This window comes from Felis catus, chromosome B3 (genome assembly GCF_018350175.1).
Source record: "Felis catus isolate Fca126 chromosome B3, F.catus_Fca126_mat1.0, whole genome shotgun sequence".
Classification (NCBI taxonomy): domain Eukaryota; kingdom Metazoa; phylum Chordata; class Mammalia; order Carnivora; family Felidae; genus Felis; species Felis catus.
Window position 1 is genome coordinate 59,877,074 of NC_058373.1, and position 13,414 is coordinate 59,890,487.

At 39.8% G+C, this 13,414-nt stretch overlaps 1 protein-coding gene and 1 non-coding gene across 5 annotated transcripts in view; one reads left to right on the forward strand and one right to left on the reverse strand.

The window, feature by feature from the left end:
• Positions 1 to 13,414, reverse strand: part of TUBGCP4 (tubulin gamma complex associated protein 4) — a 35,329-nt gene that overhangs the window by 9,783 nt on the left and 12,132 nt on the right. For all 4 annotated transcript variants that reach the window (XM_003987229.4, XM_045059455.1, XR_006599289.1 and 1 more), the window contains exons 6-11: positions 11,639 to 11,718; positions 8,907 to 9,108; positions 6,005 to 6,170; positions 5,660 to 5,784; positions 621 to 671; positions 100 to 205 (exon numbers count right to left, since the gene is read on the reverse strand). In XM_003987229.4, the coding sequence (XP_003987278.3) occupies positions 100 to 205; positions 621 to 671; positions 5,660 to 5,784; positions 6,005 to 6,170; positions 8,907 to 9,108; positions 11,639 to 11,718 (730 nt within the window). The remainder of the gene's footprint in view (positions 1 to 99; positions 206 to 620; positions 672 to 5,659; positions 5,785 to 6,004; positions 6,171 to 8,906; positions 9,109 to 11,638; positions 11,719 to 13,414) is intronic.
• Positions 1,737 to 1,841, forward strand: LOC111561036. The gene has a single exon (XR_002743406.1). It is a non-coding gene; the product is annotated as a U6 spliceosomal RNA (small nuclear RNA).

Below are 13,414 nucleotides of genomic sequence, written 5' to 3' on the forward strand. Positions count from 1 at the left end.
GGCTCCGCAACTCGCCAGGCTGCTCTTATGCGGAACAAACTAAACAGTTTAGCAGCAATTTCAGTACAGTGGTCATTCTCAGGCCCACAGGGCAATCACCATGTTCAGTTACTGCAGTGGGTGGTGTTTTTAACATGTGTTGAGCTGTGTCAATGAAGGCCTGAAACAGTTCTCCGCGTCCCAGAAGGTAAAAGTCTTTGATGATCTGTGGAAAGAATTTCAATTTACAATCCAGTAATGCAGCATGGCCAGGAGCTCCTCACTAGCCTAATTACACAGAAAATTTCCAATCTCATCAGTTAAGCCCAACCTAAAAAGGATACAGGCTGTTGACATGTCAAAGGGGCATACTTAGCAATTCCTCAAGGCAGGACAATGGGTGTGTCTTCGATATCATTTATTCAATGACAACACAATATTATGCCAGAAGAAAATAAACACCCAAACCTTTATACTCTAGACATTTGTAAAATTAGGTACAGTTTGTGTTCTTGGATGAGAACATGTGAGGCCAGTCAGGAAGTCTAGGTACAGGCCACTAGTGCTCGTCAGACAGCCTAAAGAATGAGTCACTGCCCACCAGCATCATTTCAAGAGTTAAAAGACAGCTAAGCTATTACCTTCAGCTGACCCAGTAAATCTGACTCTTCCACCATCAGCTTCCAGAGATGCTGTGAAAAAAATATATATAACAGGGATAAAACTCCATTCCAATGAAAGCTTCTAAAAAGAATGATTTTGTACAAGGGCACCTAGGTGTCTCAGTTGGTTAAGTGCCCAACTCTTGAATTCGGCTCAGGTCATGAACTCCAGGTTTGTGCGTTCAAGCCCTGACTTGGGATTCTCTCTCTCTCTCTCTGTCCTTCCCCGACTCAGTCACACACATTGTCTCTCAAAACAAATAAACATTGAAAAAAAAAGGAATGAAACTAGTGATACATGCAACATGGATTAATCTCAAAATAATCACGAGAAAAGCAGCCTGACCCACCTCTTCCCCCAAAAGAGTACCTATTGTTTGACTCCACTTTTATAAATTCTAGAAAATGCAAACTAATCTACAGTGACAGAAAGTAGTTCAGTGGCTGCTTGGGAGCAAGGAGGGTAAAAAGTGTTGAAAATAAAGGATGGAAGAAGATATGAGGTAACTAATGAAAGCTGGGTAATGATCTTAACTAATAGAATAGAATTTAAGTAAAAAAATATATATTTAAGGGGAGCCTGGGTGGCTCAGTCGGTTAAGCTCCTAATTCTTGATTTTCAGGTCTTGGCACCTCAGGGCCATGAGTTGGTCTCCCACACTAGGCGTGGCACCTACTAAAAAAAAAACCAAAACATACATATATATATATATATATATATATATATATATATATATATATACTTAATATATATAAATATATATCATAAGCGATAAAGAGTACATAATCTATACATAAAAGGAAAAATAATAAATATATATATATTCATCAGAAATAGGCACACACCTAACATATAGCCTGGAAATGAGGCATTAGAACATGCAGAGAACTCTAGACTCACAGACTATACACTCGCTGAGCACATGCAGAACTAAAACCTAAAAACAAAAAACAGGCCCTACGTCAATCCATAAAGGAAGCCTCATTTAACTCCGAAGGACCAATCTATAGACTATGTTTTCCAACTGTACTGCAATAAAAATCAAAGCCTAATAAATTCCTGGGGTTAAAAAGAAAATCAGAAATTACTGAAGAGTGCTCGCTTCAGCAGCACATACACTAAAATTGGAATGATAGAGAAGATTAGCATGGCCCCTGTGCAAGGATGACACACAAATTCGTGAAGCATTCCATATTCTTCTCAAAATAAATAAAACAATTATTTAGGGGAGCCTGTGTGGCTCAGTCGGTTAAGCGTCCGACTTCAGCTCAGGTCATGATCTTGCAGTTCGTGGGTTCAAACCCCACATCGGGCTCTGTGCTGACAGCTCAGATCCTGGAGCCTGCTTCAAGTTCTGTTTCTCCCTCTCTGCCCTTCCCTCGTTCATGCTTTGTCTGTCTCTCTTTCTCTTTCAAAAATAAACATGAAAAAAATTAAAAAAAAAATTATTTAGAAAAGGATGTTAATGTATATACTCCATGCAAAAAAGTTGTGAGACACAGTCAAAGCAATATGGAAAGCTTTATATAGATTACCTAGGATATAAGGGTTACATACAAGTAGAAAAGTCAAGTTTTCAACCCTGGAAATTGGTAGTGAGTAACAGAAAACAAAAACAAAAACAAAAAGCCAAGAAAAAAAAAAATAAAGGCAGATATCAATGAAACAGAGGGGAAAAGAAGGTAATAAAAACACAAGCTGGTTCTTCGAAAAGATTAGCAGGACTCAGCAGTAAAAGATTAAAAGAAAACACAAAATAAAACACATAGTTAAACACAGATTTTCTAAAAAATTAAATCTAGATGAAATGGGTCTTCCTAGAAAAGTAGAAAATACCAAGATTAGTATGACAAATAATGATCTTGAACAGATTAACATAGATTTAAATACACTGAATTGGTAAAGATTTCCCCTTGAACAACTAGCTTAGATAATCTTTCAGGTAAATTCAATCCAACTTTCGGTAATAACTCCTGTCTTCTATTAATTGTTCTAGAAAATAGAAAAGAGTGATAGACGCCTCACTCATTTCATGAGGTTTCTAGTCTTTATTCCACAACCACATGATGTTCTCAGGAACAGGAATAGTCTAATTTCACTAGTAAACATAGATGCAAAAATTCCAAGTACTATACTGGCTAACCAAATCCAACAGTGTATTAAAAAAATAAAATGTTCAAGTACAGTTTATCTCAGGAAGATTCAACATCTGAAAACCTAATCCACAATTTACCATATGAGTAGCCTAAAGGAGAAAAAGAACTCCGAGCAAGAAACCACCATAATTGACATAGAAAATGCAGTTGATAAAATTCATCATCTATTTATGATAAAAACTCATAGCAAACTAGGAAGAAGAAAGTTTTTTTTTACTTTTTAACATGATAAACTTATGTGCCAAAGGCCCTCAGCAAACATTGGAGTAACACAGAAATTGTAGGTACATGACCTTTAAGAGCCAACATATCGAAAATGCTCATCATCGCCTCTTACTAGCATTGCCTCCACACAGTTTGTATCAACTACCACTCCAGCTGTTTAATGTAGTATTAGAAATCCAAGACTGTAAGAAAAAAAAAACAAAAGCAAAAGCCTAAAATTGGAAGTAAATCTTACTTGCAAACGATACAATCATTACTCAGAAAAATCAACAAACTATGAGAACTAAAAAAAGACTTTAAGAGGTCAGGCAGAAGATCCACGCACAAAAATCAATACTGCCACTTCTCTACATAAAAACTGTAGCTAACTAAAAAATTAAAATAAACCATTACATATGTAGGAATTAATTTTAAAAATCTTTTCACTGAAGTACTAAAACTACATGCAGAAAAGCACACAAATCAGAAGTTTACAGCTCAGAGAATTTTCACAAACTGAACACATCTGTATAAGCAGCACCCTGAGAACCCTATTCCTACCCTTCCCACTGATCAAGGTCAGACACGATCCTGACATCTAACGACAGATTAGTTCTGCACTTGAACATTTATATTAAACTTTGTATTAACTGTTTTTGAACTTTATATAAATAAATTCATATAGTGTGTATACTTTCTAAAAAAATCAAGAAGGAAAGAAAACAAAAAAGGGACGAGTATGATATGTATTTGTGAGACATTCCCCCCTTTTTCCTTCTAAAAAGGAAACTATTTTCATTACTATAAACTGTTATTATTAAGGTAATACCTTACAAAAAAGCCTATTAGCTACAATTCTAAAAGACTTCAGAGTCTGAACTTCAGTTCTTAGTCTATCATTTTTTACAAACTGGAAATGTAATGTCTAGCAGTATCTGCATTTCAGACTTTCACAAGAAAAAACCATTTTTGAAATCTTGTATTATTAAGGTTTTACTTTCCTTCATGAATTAATTCCAGAGTTATCACAATAAGAGAACAGAAATAGATTTAATAAAATAAAGTGTCCCTTAGACTAGAGCTGCTCTAGTTACAGATTAAGGAGGGGCAATACCTTGAAATTATGAAGGGACAGAAGCATGTAGATCTTTAGTTGCCCACAAAGAATCAAATGAAGTGATATCTTAAGATCTAATATTCCGTCTACATCACAGCTCTGTCTCCCATGCCCAGAATTTTTGAGATAGTGACTGGAAAAGGAAATCATATTCATGATTGATTACTATGTTTCCAATGTGAGGATATCTGATGCTAAACTTCTTAGCAGTTCTAGATACCATAGCGCGCTGGGTACACTTCACAATCACCTGCAGTGGTTTGCTGGTTGGCTGTCTAGTTGGATGGTATCGATACTATTACCTACTCCCTCCCTCTCGATGTAGATCTCTAAGTCAGCAGCTCTGGAGGTGAGGATTTGATGCAAATCCATGTTTTAAGATTTTCCAAAGCAGTTCTATGCACAGCCAAACTTGAAAACCACTAATATAGCAAACAAAACAGTTGTCTGACTAAAGATCTCATTTCACATTATCACACACCTGGGAGCCAAATTTTATTTTAAGCCACAGAACAGATGCCCATTTGAAAAATCATTGGTCACAATTTAAGATGGTGGATGAAGCACAATTTACTTAAGAACCCTGAAGTAGGGGATGCCTGGGTGGCTCAGTCAGTTAAGTGGCCGACTTTAGCTCAGGTCATGATCTTGCAATCCGTGAGTTCAAGCTCTACACTGAGCTCTGTGCTGGCAGCTCAGAGCCTGGAGCCTGCTTCAGATTTTGTGTCTCCCTCTCTCTGTCCCTCCCCGACTCATGCTCTCTCTCTCTCTCAAAAATAAACATTAAAAAAAAAAAAAGAACACTGAATAGGAGTCACAAGACCTGTTTCTGATGTCACCTTTGTTACTTACTGTGCAATACTGGACAAGTTAGCTTTCTAGTTCATTTGCTTATAAAAATGGAAAAATATTACTTTTTCTGCATTCCTCATAAGATCATTATATCCATAAATGAAAGAGTTAGCAGTAAAGCCATCTAAAATGTAAGTGAGATGCTAAATTTACCCAGAATCATTTGATTCTTTGCAGTTCCTGCCAACTATTTTGACAGATTCCAAATGCTAACTGTCTGAAATTGAAAGCGAGCCCTCTCTTTATTCAATTTAAGTAGCTAACTAGCGAACTCCTGTTGGGTGTGAAAAGACTAAAGAAGCTCTGCCTCTATCATTAAAAACTTCTTGGGGTGCCCAGGTGGCTCAGTTGGTTAAGTGTCCAACTTTGGCTCAGGTCATGATCTCACGGTTTGTGAGTTCAAGCCCCGAGTCGGGCTCTGTGCTGACAGCTCAGAGCCTGGAGCCTGCTAAGGATTCTGTGTCTCCCTCTCTCTCTGCCCCTCCCCCATTCATGCTCTGTGTCTCTCTCTAAAAAAATAAACAAACATTAAAAAACAAAACAAAACAAAACAACTTCTTGCCCTTCAACTCTCTCAAACAATTCCCTCCAAGCTGAGTTCTAATCACATCAAGAAGCAACCAAAGTACTCAGTTTGTGGGGAACTAGTCTGTTTTCTCGCTAAGCAAATATACTGTGAAATACAAACCTCGGCCACAGTACTACGAATACGATCCACCACCTGCTCGAAGTCCACCAGGCTGAAGAGTGGCTGCTGCTTGAGCCGATGAAGTTCTGCAGCAAAGGTGTCCTCCTGGTTCTTCAAAATGGATCCTGCAAAACAGGAAGGCACCTTCAAAGGAAGGCAGAGAGCGGCGGGACAGGCAAGGATTTACAATCCGGTCAGACGCTTCTCAAGTAAGCCTATAATGGTTGTGCTGCAAACTCGGTACCTAAACTTTACCAGCCACTCACTCTGACCAAGCATTCTTTGGGGCCACGCAATATGAAAAAGGGCCTGTGATGACGGTATATTGGCCAATGAGAGTCTTACCTTTCCTAGTCAGGTTTACATTTTGGTTCTCAAACATCTGGACAGATTCTCCAACAAACAGGATTTTTTCAGCAACCCTCACTGGAATGTAGGATGGCAAAATCTCCACTCGTAGGGAAAACTGTTTTAGAGATGGTGCCAGCATGTTCTCTTCCTCTATCAGGCGCTACTCCAGGAAATAATCCGTAGCAGACATGATGTATGAAGAAGAGGAAAGCAGGAAAACATCACTAATTCTCCCAACCCATGACTTATATTTTCTAGAAGGACTTTAAAATGAAGTCTGAATGCCTAAATCTGAATGCCTAAATTACCACTAGAGAGATGAATACATTTCCATTTTCAGATAGTGAGAGAACATGGTGGAAATCACTGTGGTTGTTTTTAACATGAGGATTTTAGTCCTCACTCTGCCTTTACTATGTAAAACCCTGTGCAGTAGGTCAGGAATTCTGCTTCCTTACCTGTAGGGACTTTATCGTCTTGTACATATGCTTGCTCTGCCCACCTCTTTTTTTTTTTTTTTTTTAATGTTTATTTTTGACAGAGAGAGGGGGGCCAGGGACAGAGAGAGAGACAGAGAGGAAGACACAGAATCTGAAGCAGGCTCCAGGCTCTGAGCTGTCAGCACAGAGCCCAACATGGGAGTCGAACACATGAACCATGAAATCATGACCTGAGCCAAAGTCGGATGCTTAACAGACTGAGCCACTCAGGCACCCCTCAGCTCTTTACTAGTATGTAACCCAAGTCATTTAGCCAAGTGGTTCTCCAACTGTAGTTCATGGTCCAGCAGCATCAGCTGGAAACTTATTTGTAAACCCTGTTAGAAATGCAAATTTTCAAGCCCTTCCCCAGATCTAGGACAGCCTGGCAGATGAGGCCTAGACATCCATCAGTGTTTTAATAAGCTCTCCAGCTAACTCTGACACACACAGACTTGCTTTGGATTTGATCCTTATCCTCCAGCTCCCAGCAGGAACTCTGGGCTCCACAATCCTGACTTTGAGCTCTGCTGTTTACCCTTTCTGGTTTGTGCTCCAGTGCTGGCAGTCCTCAGGGGACTGCCCAGACTCTCTTTTCCTCTTGTTCTCCTCACTCTTCTTAGACAATCACATCTTCTTCTGTCACTGAATTGATCATTATAACAGGTATTTCTAGTCTTTTTACATCATAGGACTCTGCATTATAAACGCTATGGAACTTCGAGACAGTTATACAAACATACATTTCACAGAACCTCCTGAAGCCACCCAGGGGCCCCAGGTTAAAAACGTCTATATGCTGATGACTCCTTAATCTTTATCTTCAAGCTAGATTGTTCTCATGAGCTCCAGGCTCAGCCCACTGAACATTTCCTGCAAGTACCTCAAACTCAACATGTCCAATACTGGAACCATCTTCTTTCCCCTGGTATTTGCCATATACATTCCTTATCATCTCTGCCTGCCTAGCCACTGAAGGCAGAACCTTAGGTATCATTCTTGACTCTTTCTTCTGGACTCCTACCCAAACACTAAAGCCTACCCATTCCACCTGCTAATAAGTCTCTCTCAAGCCTCTCTATTCTTTTCCATATTTACTGTTACTACCCTCAGTTTAGGCCACTATTATCTTTCACTTGAGTGTCCCCAACATTCTCCTAATTGACCTCCCTGCTGCTAGTCTTAATTTTTTTTAATGTTTATTTATTTACACAGAAAGAGAGAGAGAGAGAGAGAGAAAGAGCATGAGCAGGGGAGGGGCAGAGAGAGAGGGAGGGAGAGAATCCCAAGCAGGCTCTGCACGATCAGCGCAGACCCTGATGCAGGGCTTGATTTCATAAACCATGAGATCATGACCTGAGCTGAGATCAAGAGTTGGACGCTCAAAGGACTGAGCCACCCAGGTGACCCTTGATTTTTTAAAAAACAATTTCCCTACACGGTGTCCAGAGTCATCTATCATAAAGTCTCATTGTGTTGACCTCTTGCTGAAAATTCTTCACTGGCTCCAAGCTCTTCTGAGGTTCAAGTCTAAATACCTTCCCATTGATGGCAAGGACTTTCATGATCTTACCTCAACAGTTTCATCGATTACTACTTCCCCCCCTCCCCTCCATTGTCCCTTGTACTTTGTATTTCAGCCTTTACTTGACCATTTCAATTGTATTACTACTGGTTCCTCAAATAAGCCAGGTCTTTCATGGTCTCTGTACTTTGTACACATCCTTCCCTCTGCCTAGAATGTTTCTTAACCTCTCCTTCCAAACTCTTTGCAATTTAGACATACATTCCACTGAAAAGCCTTCTCTAGCTACTCTAAGTTCTGAGAATACCCATACTTGCTCTTTCCAGAGCACTTTGTACACTTTAATGTCACTGTTTATTTTTCTAGGTCTTCCACTAAACAATAAGCTCCTTGAGTATAGGGTCTGCTACCTTTTATTCATCTACTCAGTTAAACACCCAGTAACTCTCCTAGAACAGTGCCTGGCCTACAACAGGCATTCAATAAAATGCTGTAGCAGGATAAACGAATGAATAAATAGATCGATGGATGAATAAAGACAATATAGGACTTTTGGTACTCTAATGGAAACTCTAAGCTGCACTTAAACGCTGTAGGGTAACCACACGACTACCTGAAAAGACTCATTAACCTCATAAATGCATATACTGGGACAAGGGGAAACAAAGGAATCTCACAAATATATTTTCTATTTTGTAGTCTCCCATTAAGTTAGGTATTAAGAATGCAGTTAAGATAAAGCCAAGTTCAAGTGTTTATGTCTAAAGAATTTCTGAAAGGTGCTTCGACTCTGATGAGCTGGGGACAAGGGTAGAAATCACCAAAAGGTCATCTGGCTGACAACTTCTCTGACTCGGGCAGGAGTGCGCCAGACTTCTTGCCATGTTCTCACCAAGTCCTGGAGTTCTCTCAACTGTTTTCCTGTCAGTCCCCCAATGCCCAGATCCTCCTCGTCCTCTTCTGGCTGGGCACTGACATTCCCAGAAGAAGGACCCTGTTTGATAAAGAACTCTTCGTGCTGGTCCAGGAGGAGTCCATGGAGCATCCAGGCTGAGAGCTGCTTATACATGACCCCATGACACACGGCCAGGATCCTGAGTGGAGAGAAAAGCAGGAGCCTTAGAAGTCCACTTCGCAGACACTGAAGCCTACATCTGCACGGAGACCATGCTCTAAACTGCGACAGGACAAACAGAGGTCTGATGACTCAGAAGGGAAATGACCAATTAGGCTAAAAATAATTGTGCTATTTTAATTTAAATGTTTGTGGATGAACTCAGCGATTAAATTTCCACACTTGTAGCCTACATGCTGAAGTCTGAATGTTCAGTAAGTGTTCTGCTGGGTTTTTAGAAGAGGCACATTTTCTTTCCTCCTTTTGTGTGGAGGAGTTCCAAAACTAAGGATTCTTGTTAAAATTAAATGTGCTTATAAGAGTCTGGCTAACACAGTATTAAATTTGTTTTATTTTTGTTGGAGTCACATATGGAGAGTAGATGCACTATGCGAGAGGCAGGTATATCTCCTACAATCCTCTAATCCTTCAAGATGCAGAAAGGTTGTTGGAGAATGGGACATTCTCATAGTCTTAAAGGATCACTCCCCAGATAACATCTTAGTTACAAAGAGGAAAATGTGCCTGTGTGTTTTTTTTTTTTAATGTTTACTTATTTTTGAGAGAAAGAGTGAGTGAGAGTGTGTGAATGGGGGAGGGACAGAGAAGTAAAGAGGGAGACTGAGAATCCAAAGCAGGCTCTGCACCATCAGCAGAGGGCCCGATGCAGGGCTTGAACTCATGAGCTGTGAGATCATGACCTGAGCTGAAGTGGGACGCTTAACTGAATGAGCCACCCAGGCACCCTGAAAATGTGCCTCTAAAATGGACTGGTTAGGACTCTTAAAATGTCAATGTCATCAAAAGATTAAAAAGGCAAGGAAGGCACTGTTCCAAATTAAAGGGGACTAAAAAGAGGTGGCTGCAAAAAGCCACAGGAAAAGGCAGACTCCATCCGGGAGTGCAAAAAAGAACAAGGGTAAAAGACTTTTGGGGGACAACTGGAGAAATTCAGATTTATTTTTGGATAATATATTGTTGAATTAACATTAACTTTTTTGGCTATAATATGGTATTGAGGTTATATAAACCAATTGAAGTTATATAAGCCTGTTTTCTAAAGAGATACAAGCTGAAGTATTTACAAGTTAAGCATTGTATCTGTGATTACTCTCAAATGATTTAGCACACATGGTGTGCATGTGTGTATGTTTATATATATTTACATATATATATTTCACAGTCCATACAGGGGGAAAAAGAAAAAGAAATCAAATGTGGCCAAATGTTAACAACTGGTGAAACTGAAGGATATACATTGTTTACTATATTGTTCTTTCAAATGTTTGTAGATCTGAAAAATTTCAAAATAACTTGGCGAGAAATGAGAAGAGCTTGAGTCTGCTATTTATAATAAGCTAACTGAATGGAATCTATCGTTAAAAAATCAAATCAGGTGGAGGGGGGTGCCTGGGTGGCTCAGTCAGTTAAGCTTCCTACTTTGGCTCAGGTCATGATCTCACAGTTCCTGAGTTTGAGCCCCGCATCAGGCTCTGTGCTGACAGCTCAGAGCCTGAAGCCTGCCTTGGATTCTGTGTCTCCTTCTCTCTCTGCCACTCCCCCGCTCATGCTTGTCTCTGTCTCTCAAAAATAAATAAACATTAAAAAAAAATATTAAAAAATCAAAATTTACATTTAGTACATTCAAGTACTTGGTCTATAAAATTTGGTCCTGCAAATATATAACAAACATGCACTTAATCACAGGATCTATGTAAGATTTTATATTCCATGCATAAAACTATGTATATGTATAGAGAAACCGTAGAGAATACATAGTGAAAGTTATATTGGGTATCTCAAAGATTAGAAAATCTATTTCTTCTCTTTACAGGTCTGTATTTTCTACAATCAAAATACAATTCTTTTATTAGGAAAAAAAAAAAAAAAGGCCCAATAATAGAGAATTAAGTCCCTGAAGCATGTTCTGGGAAGTTTCCTTTTGCAGATTTTGACAGTGTTTATATTTATAGTATTTTTAATTTTAATTTTACCTTTATAGACCATCAAGTGAATATACCTTTATTTAGCTTTCTTCTGCTGCTGGTAGTTTCCTAATGTCCTGATAAAACAGACAACATTCCAGTGAATGTTTCTGCATATGGTTATTTTCTTCTTTTGAATAGGTGTTAGGATAAAATTCCTAAGAATGGTATAATGGGATTATAAACATTTTTAAGGATCTTGATATAAAATGCCAGCTACTCAAAACACACACAGTTTAGGTATAGCTACATTATCTGACACATGTAATGGGAATTCTCCAAGGATAATGATATCCCCAAATTAAAGAACACTGCTTCAAGGTCATCTAGGTGACTAGATCCTAGCTTTGATCCTCAACACTTCCTAACATTCTTTTTGCAGTTTCTGAGCCATCATACATGGGTCTTTTCTATCCTGGTCTTAACTTTTCCCAGAGGGAAACCTAAGATGACCTGAAAATGAAACAAGTGCAAAGTCAAGTCACTTGATCACCCACTCCTGCCCCCAATTAAGCCATGACTTACTTTTCTAGTGCACTTCGAACAGGGGGCAAACCTCCGCAGCTGTGTTTGTATACCGTTTCCAGGATTTGACAACCATGAATCTGTGCAAAATACAACCTTGTCAAACTGGATTCCATTTTAACAGCTCGCATAGGACAAACTCATATTCGGTATTCAATCCAGAGAGCACAATCCAGCAGATAATGAGGCTAAAGACCTACAGAGAATTCTAATTTTGACTCTAATTCCAACGTGTGCAGGGGCGATTTTCCCAACACCACAAAGCAATTCTTTAACACCGGCTGGGTGTCCTACAATTCAACTAAATTCTGACACTACCAGAACATCATCAAATTCCACAGGTGAAGGGGTCAGTCCCACAAGACCTTCCCTCCACTTCTAACACCAATCTCAAGCCCAGGGCTGACTGGCTGATAAATCAGAGGTTCCCACAACCCTTTCCTTGGATTCCATTAGCTTGCTAGAGCGGCCCACAGAACTCAGAAAATGTTTACTCACTAGATTACCTGTTTATTAAAAAGCATACTAAAGATATGAATCAACAGCCAGACGAAGAGATGCATAGTGTGAGGTTCCAAACAAAGGAGCTTCTGTCCCCGTAGAGCGTGGGCCCAGCATTGTAGCCAGAAGTGTTCTGGTTCAGCGACCTACAAGTTCTCTGAAACCAGCCCTTTCAGATTTTTATGGAGGCTTCACTTCATGGGCACAGTTGATTAAATCACTGACTGCTAGTGACTGAACTCAACCTCCAGCCCCTTTCCTTTCCGCAGAAGTCAGGGGTATGAAGGTCCCAATCCTCCAATCAAATGCTTGTTTCCCCTGGCAACCAGCCAATCCTTAGGTGCTTTCCAAAAGTCACTTAATTACCATAGACTCAGGTGTGGCTAATTATGAATACCAAGACACCTTTATCATTCTTATCACTTAGGAAATGCCAAAGGTTTTAGAAGCTATGTGCCAGAAAGGGGATGAAGATGAAATATATATAATTTTTTTTTTTTTTTTTGAGAAAGAGCACTAGCAGGGGAGGGGCAGAGGGAGAGTCTCACGACTGTGAGACCATGACCTGAGTGGAAATCAAGAGTCTGACACTTAACCACTGAGTCACCCAGGGGCCACCCTATATTTATTATAGATCACAGTGTCACAACAGTTATTCTATAAAATATGGACCTCCACTCTACTTACTCTTCCCCACCCCATCCATATGCCCCCAGCAGCAGCAGCAGCAGCAGCAGCACCTGGGAGTTTGTAAGAAATGGAAATTCTTGGGACCAACTCCAGGCTTACTGAATCAGAATCCCTGTGGTAGGGCCCAGCCACATGGTTTTAACCATCTATTCCAGGTGATTCTAATGTAAAATGAAGTTTGAAAAGTACTGCACTAGAGAAACCAGAATCATTCAGAGTTAAAATTCCAAGCTAAGAAGAAAGCTCTTTATTTCAAAAAAATTTTTTTTTTCAGCGTTTATTTATTTTTGGGACAGAGAGAGACAGAGCACGAACGGGGGAGGGTCAGAGAGAGAGGGAGACACAGAATCGGAAACAGGCTCCAGGCTCCGAGCCATCAGCCCAGAGCCCGACGCGGGGCTCGAACTCACGGACCGCGAGATTGTGACCTGGCTGAAGTCGGACGCTTAACCGACTGCGCCACCCAGGCGCCCCTAAAGCTCTTTATTTCAGATTAAGGCCTAACTCACGCTCTAAGGTATACAGTTTTCAAAAAACTCTGCTGCTTCTTTCTATGTCCTTCTGTCTCTCTTTTTAAAACTCCTT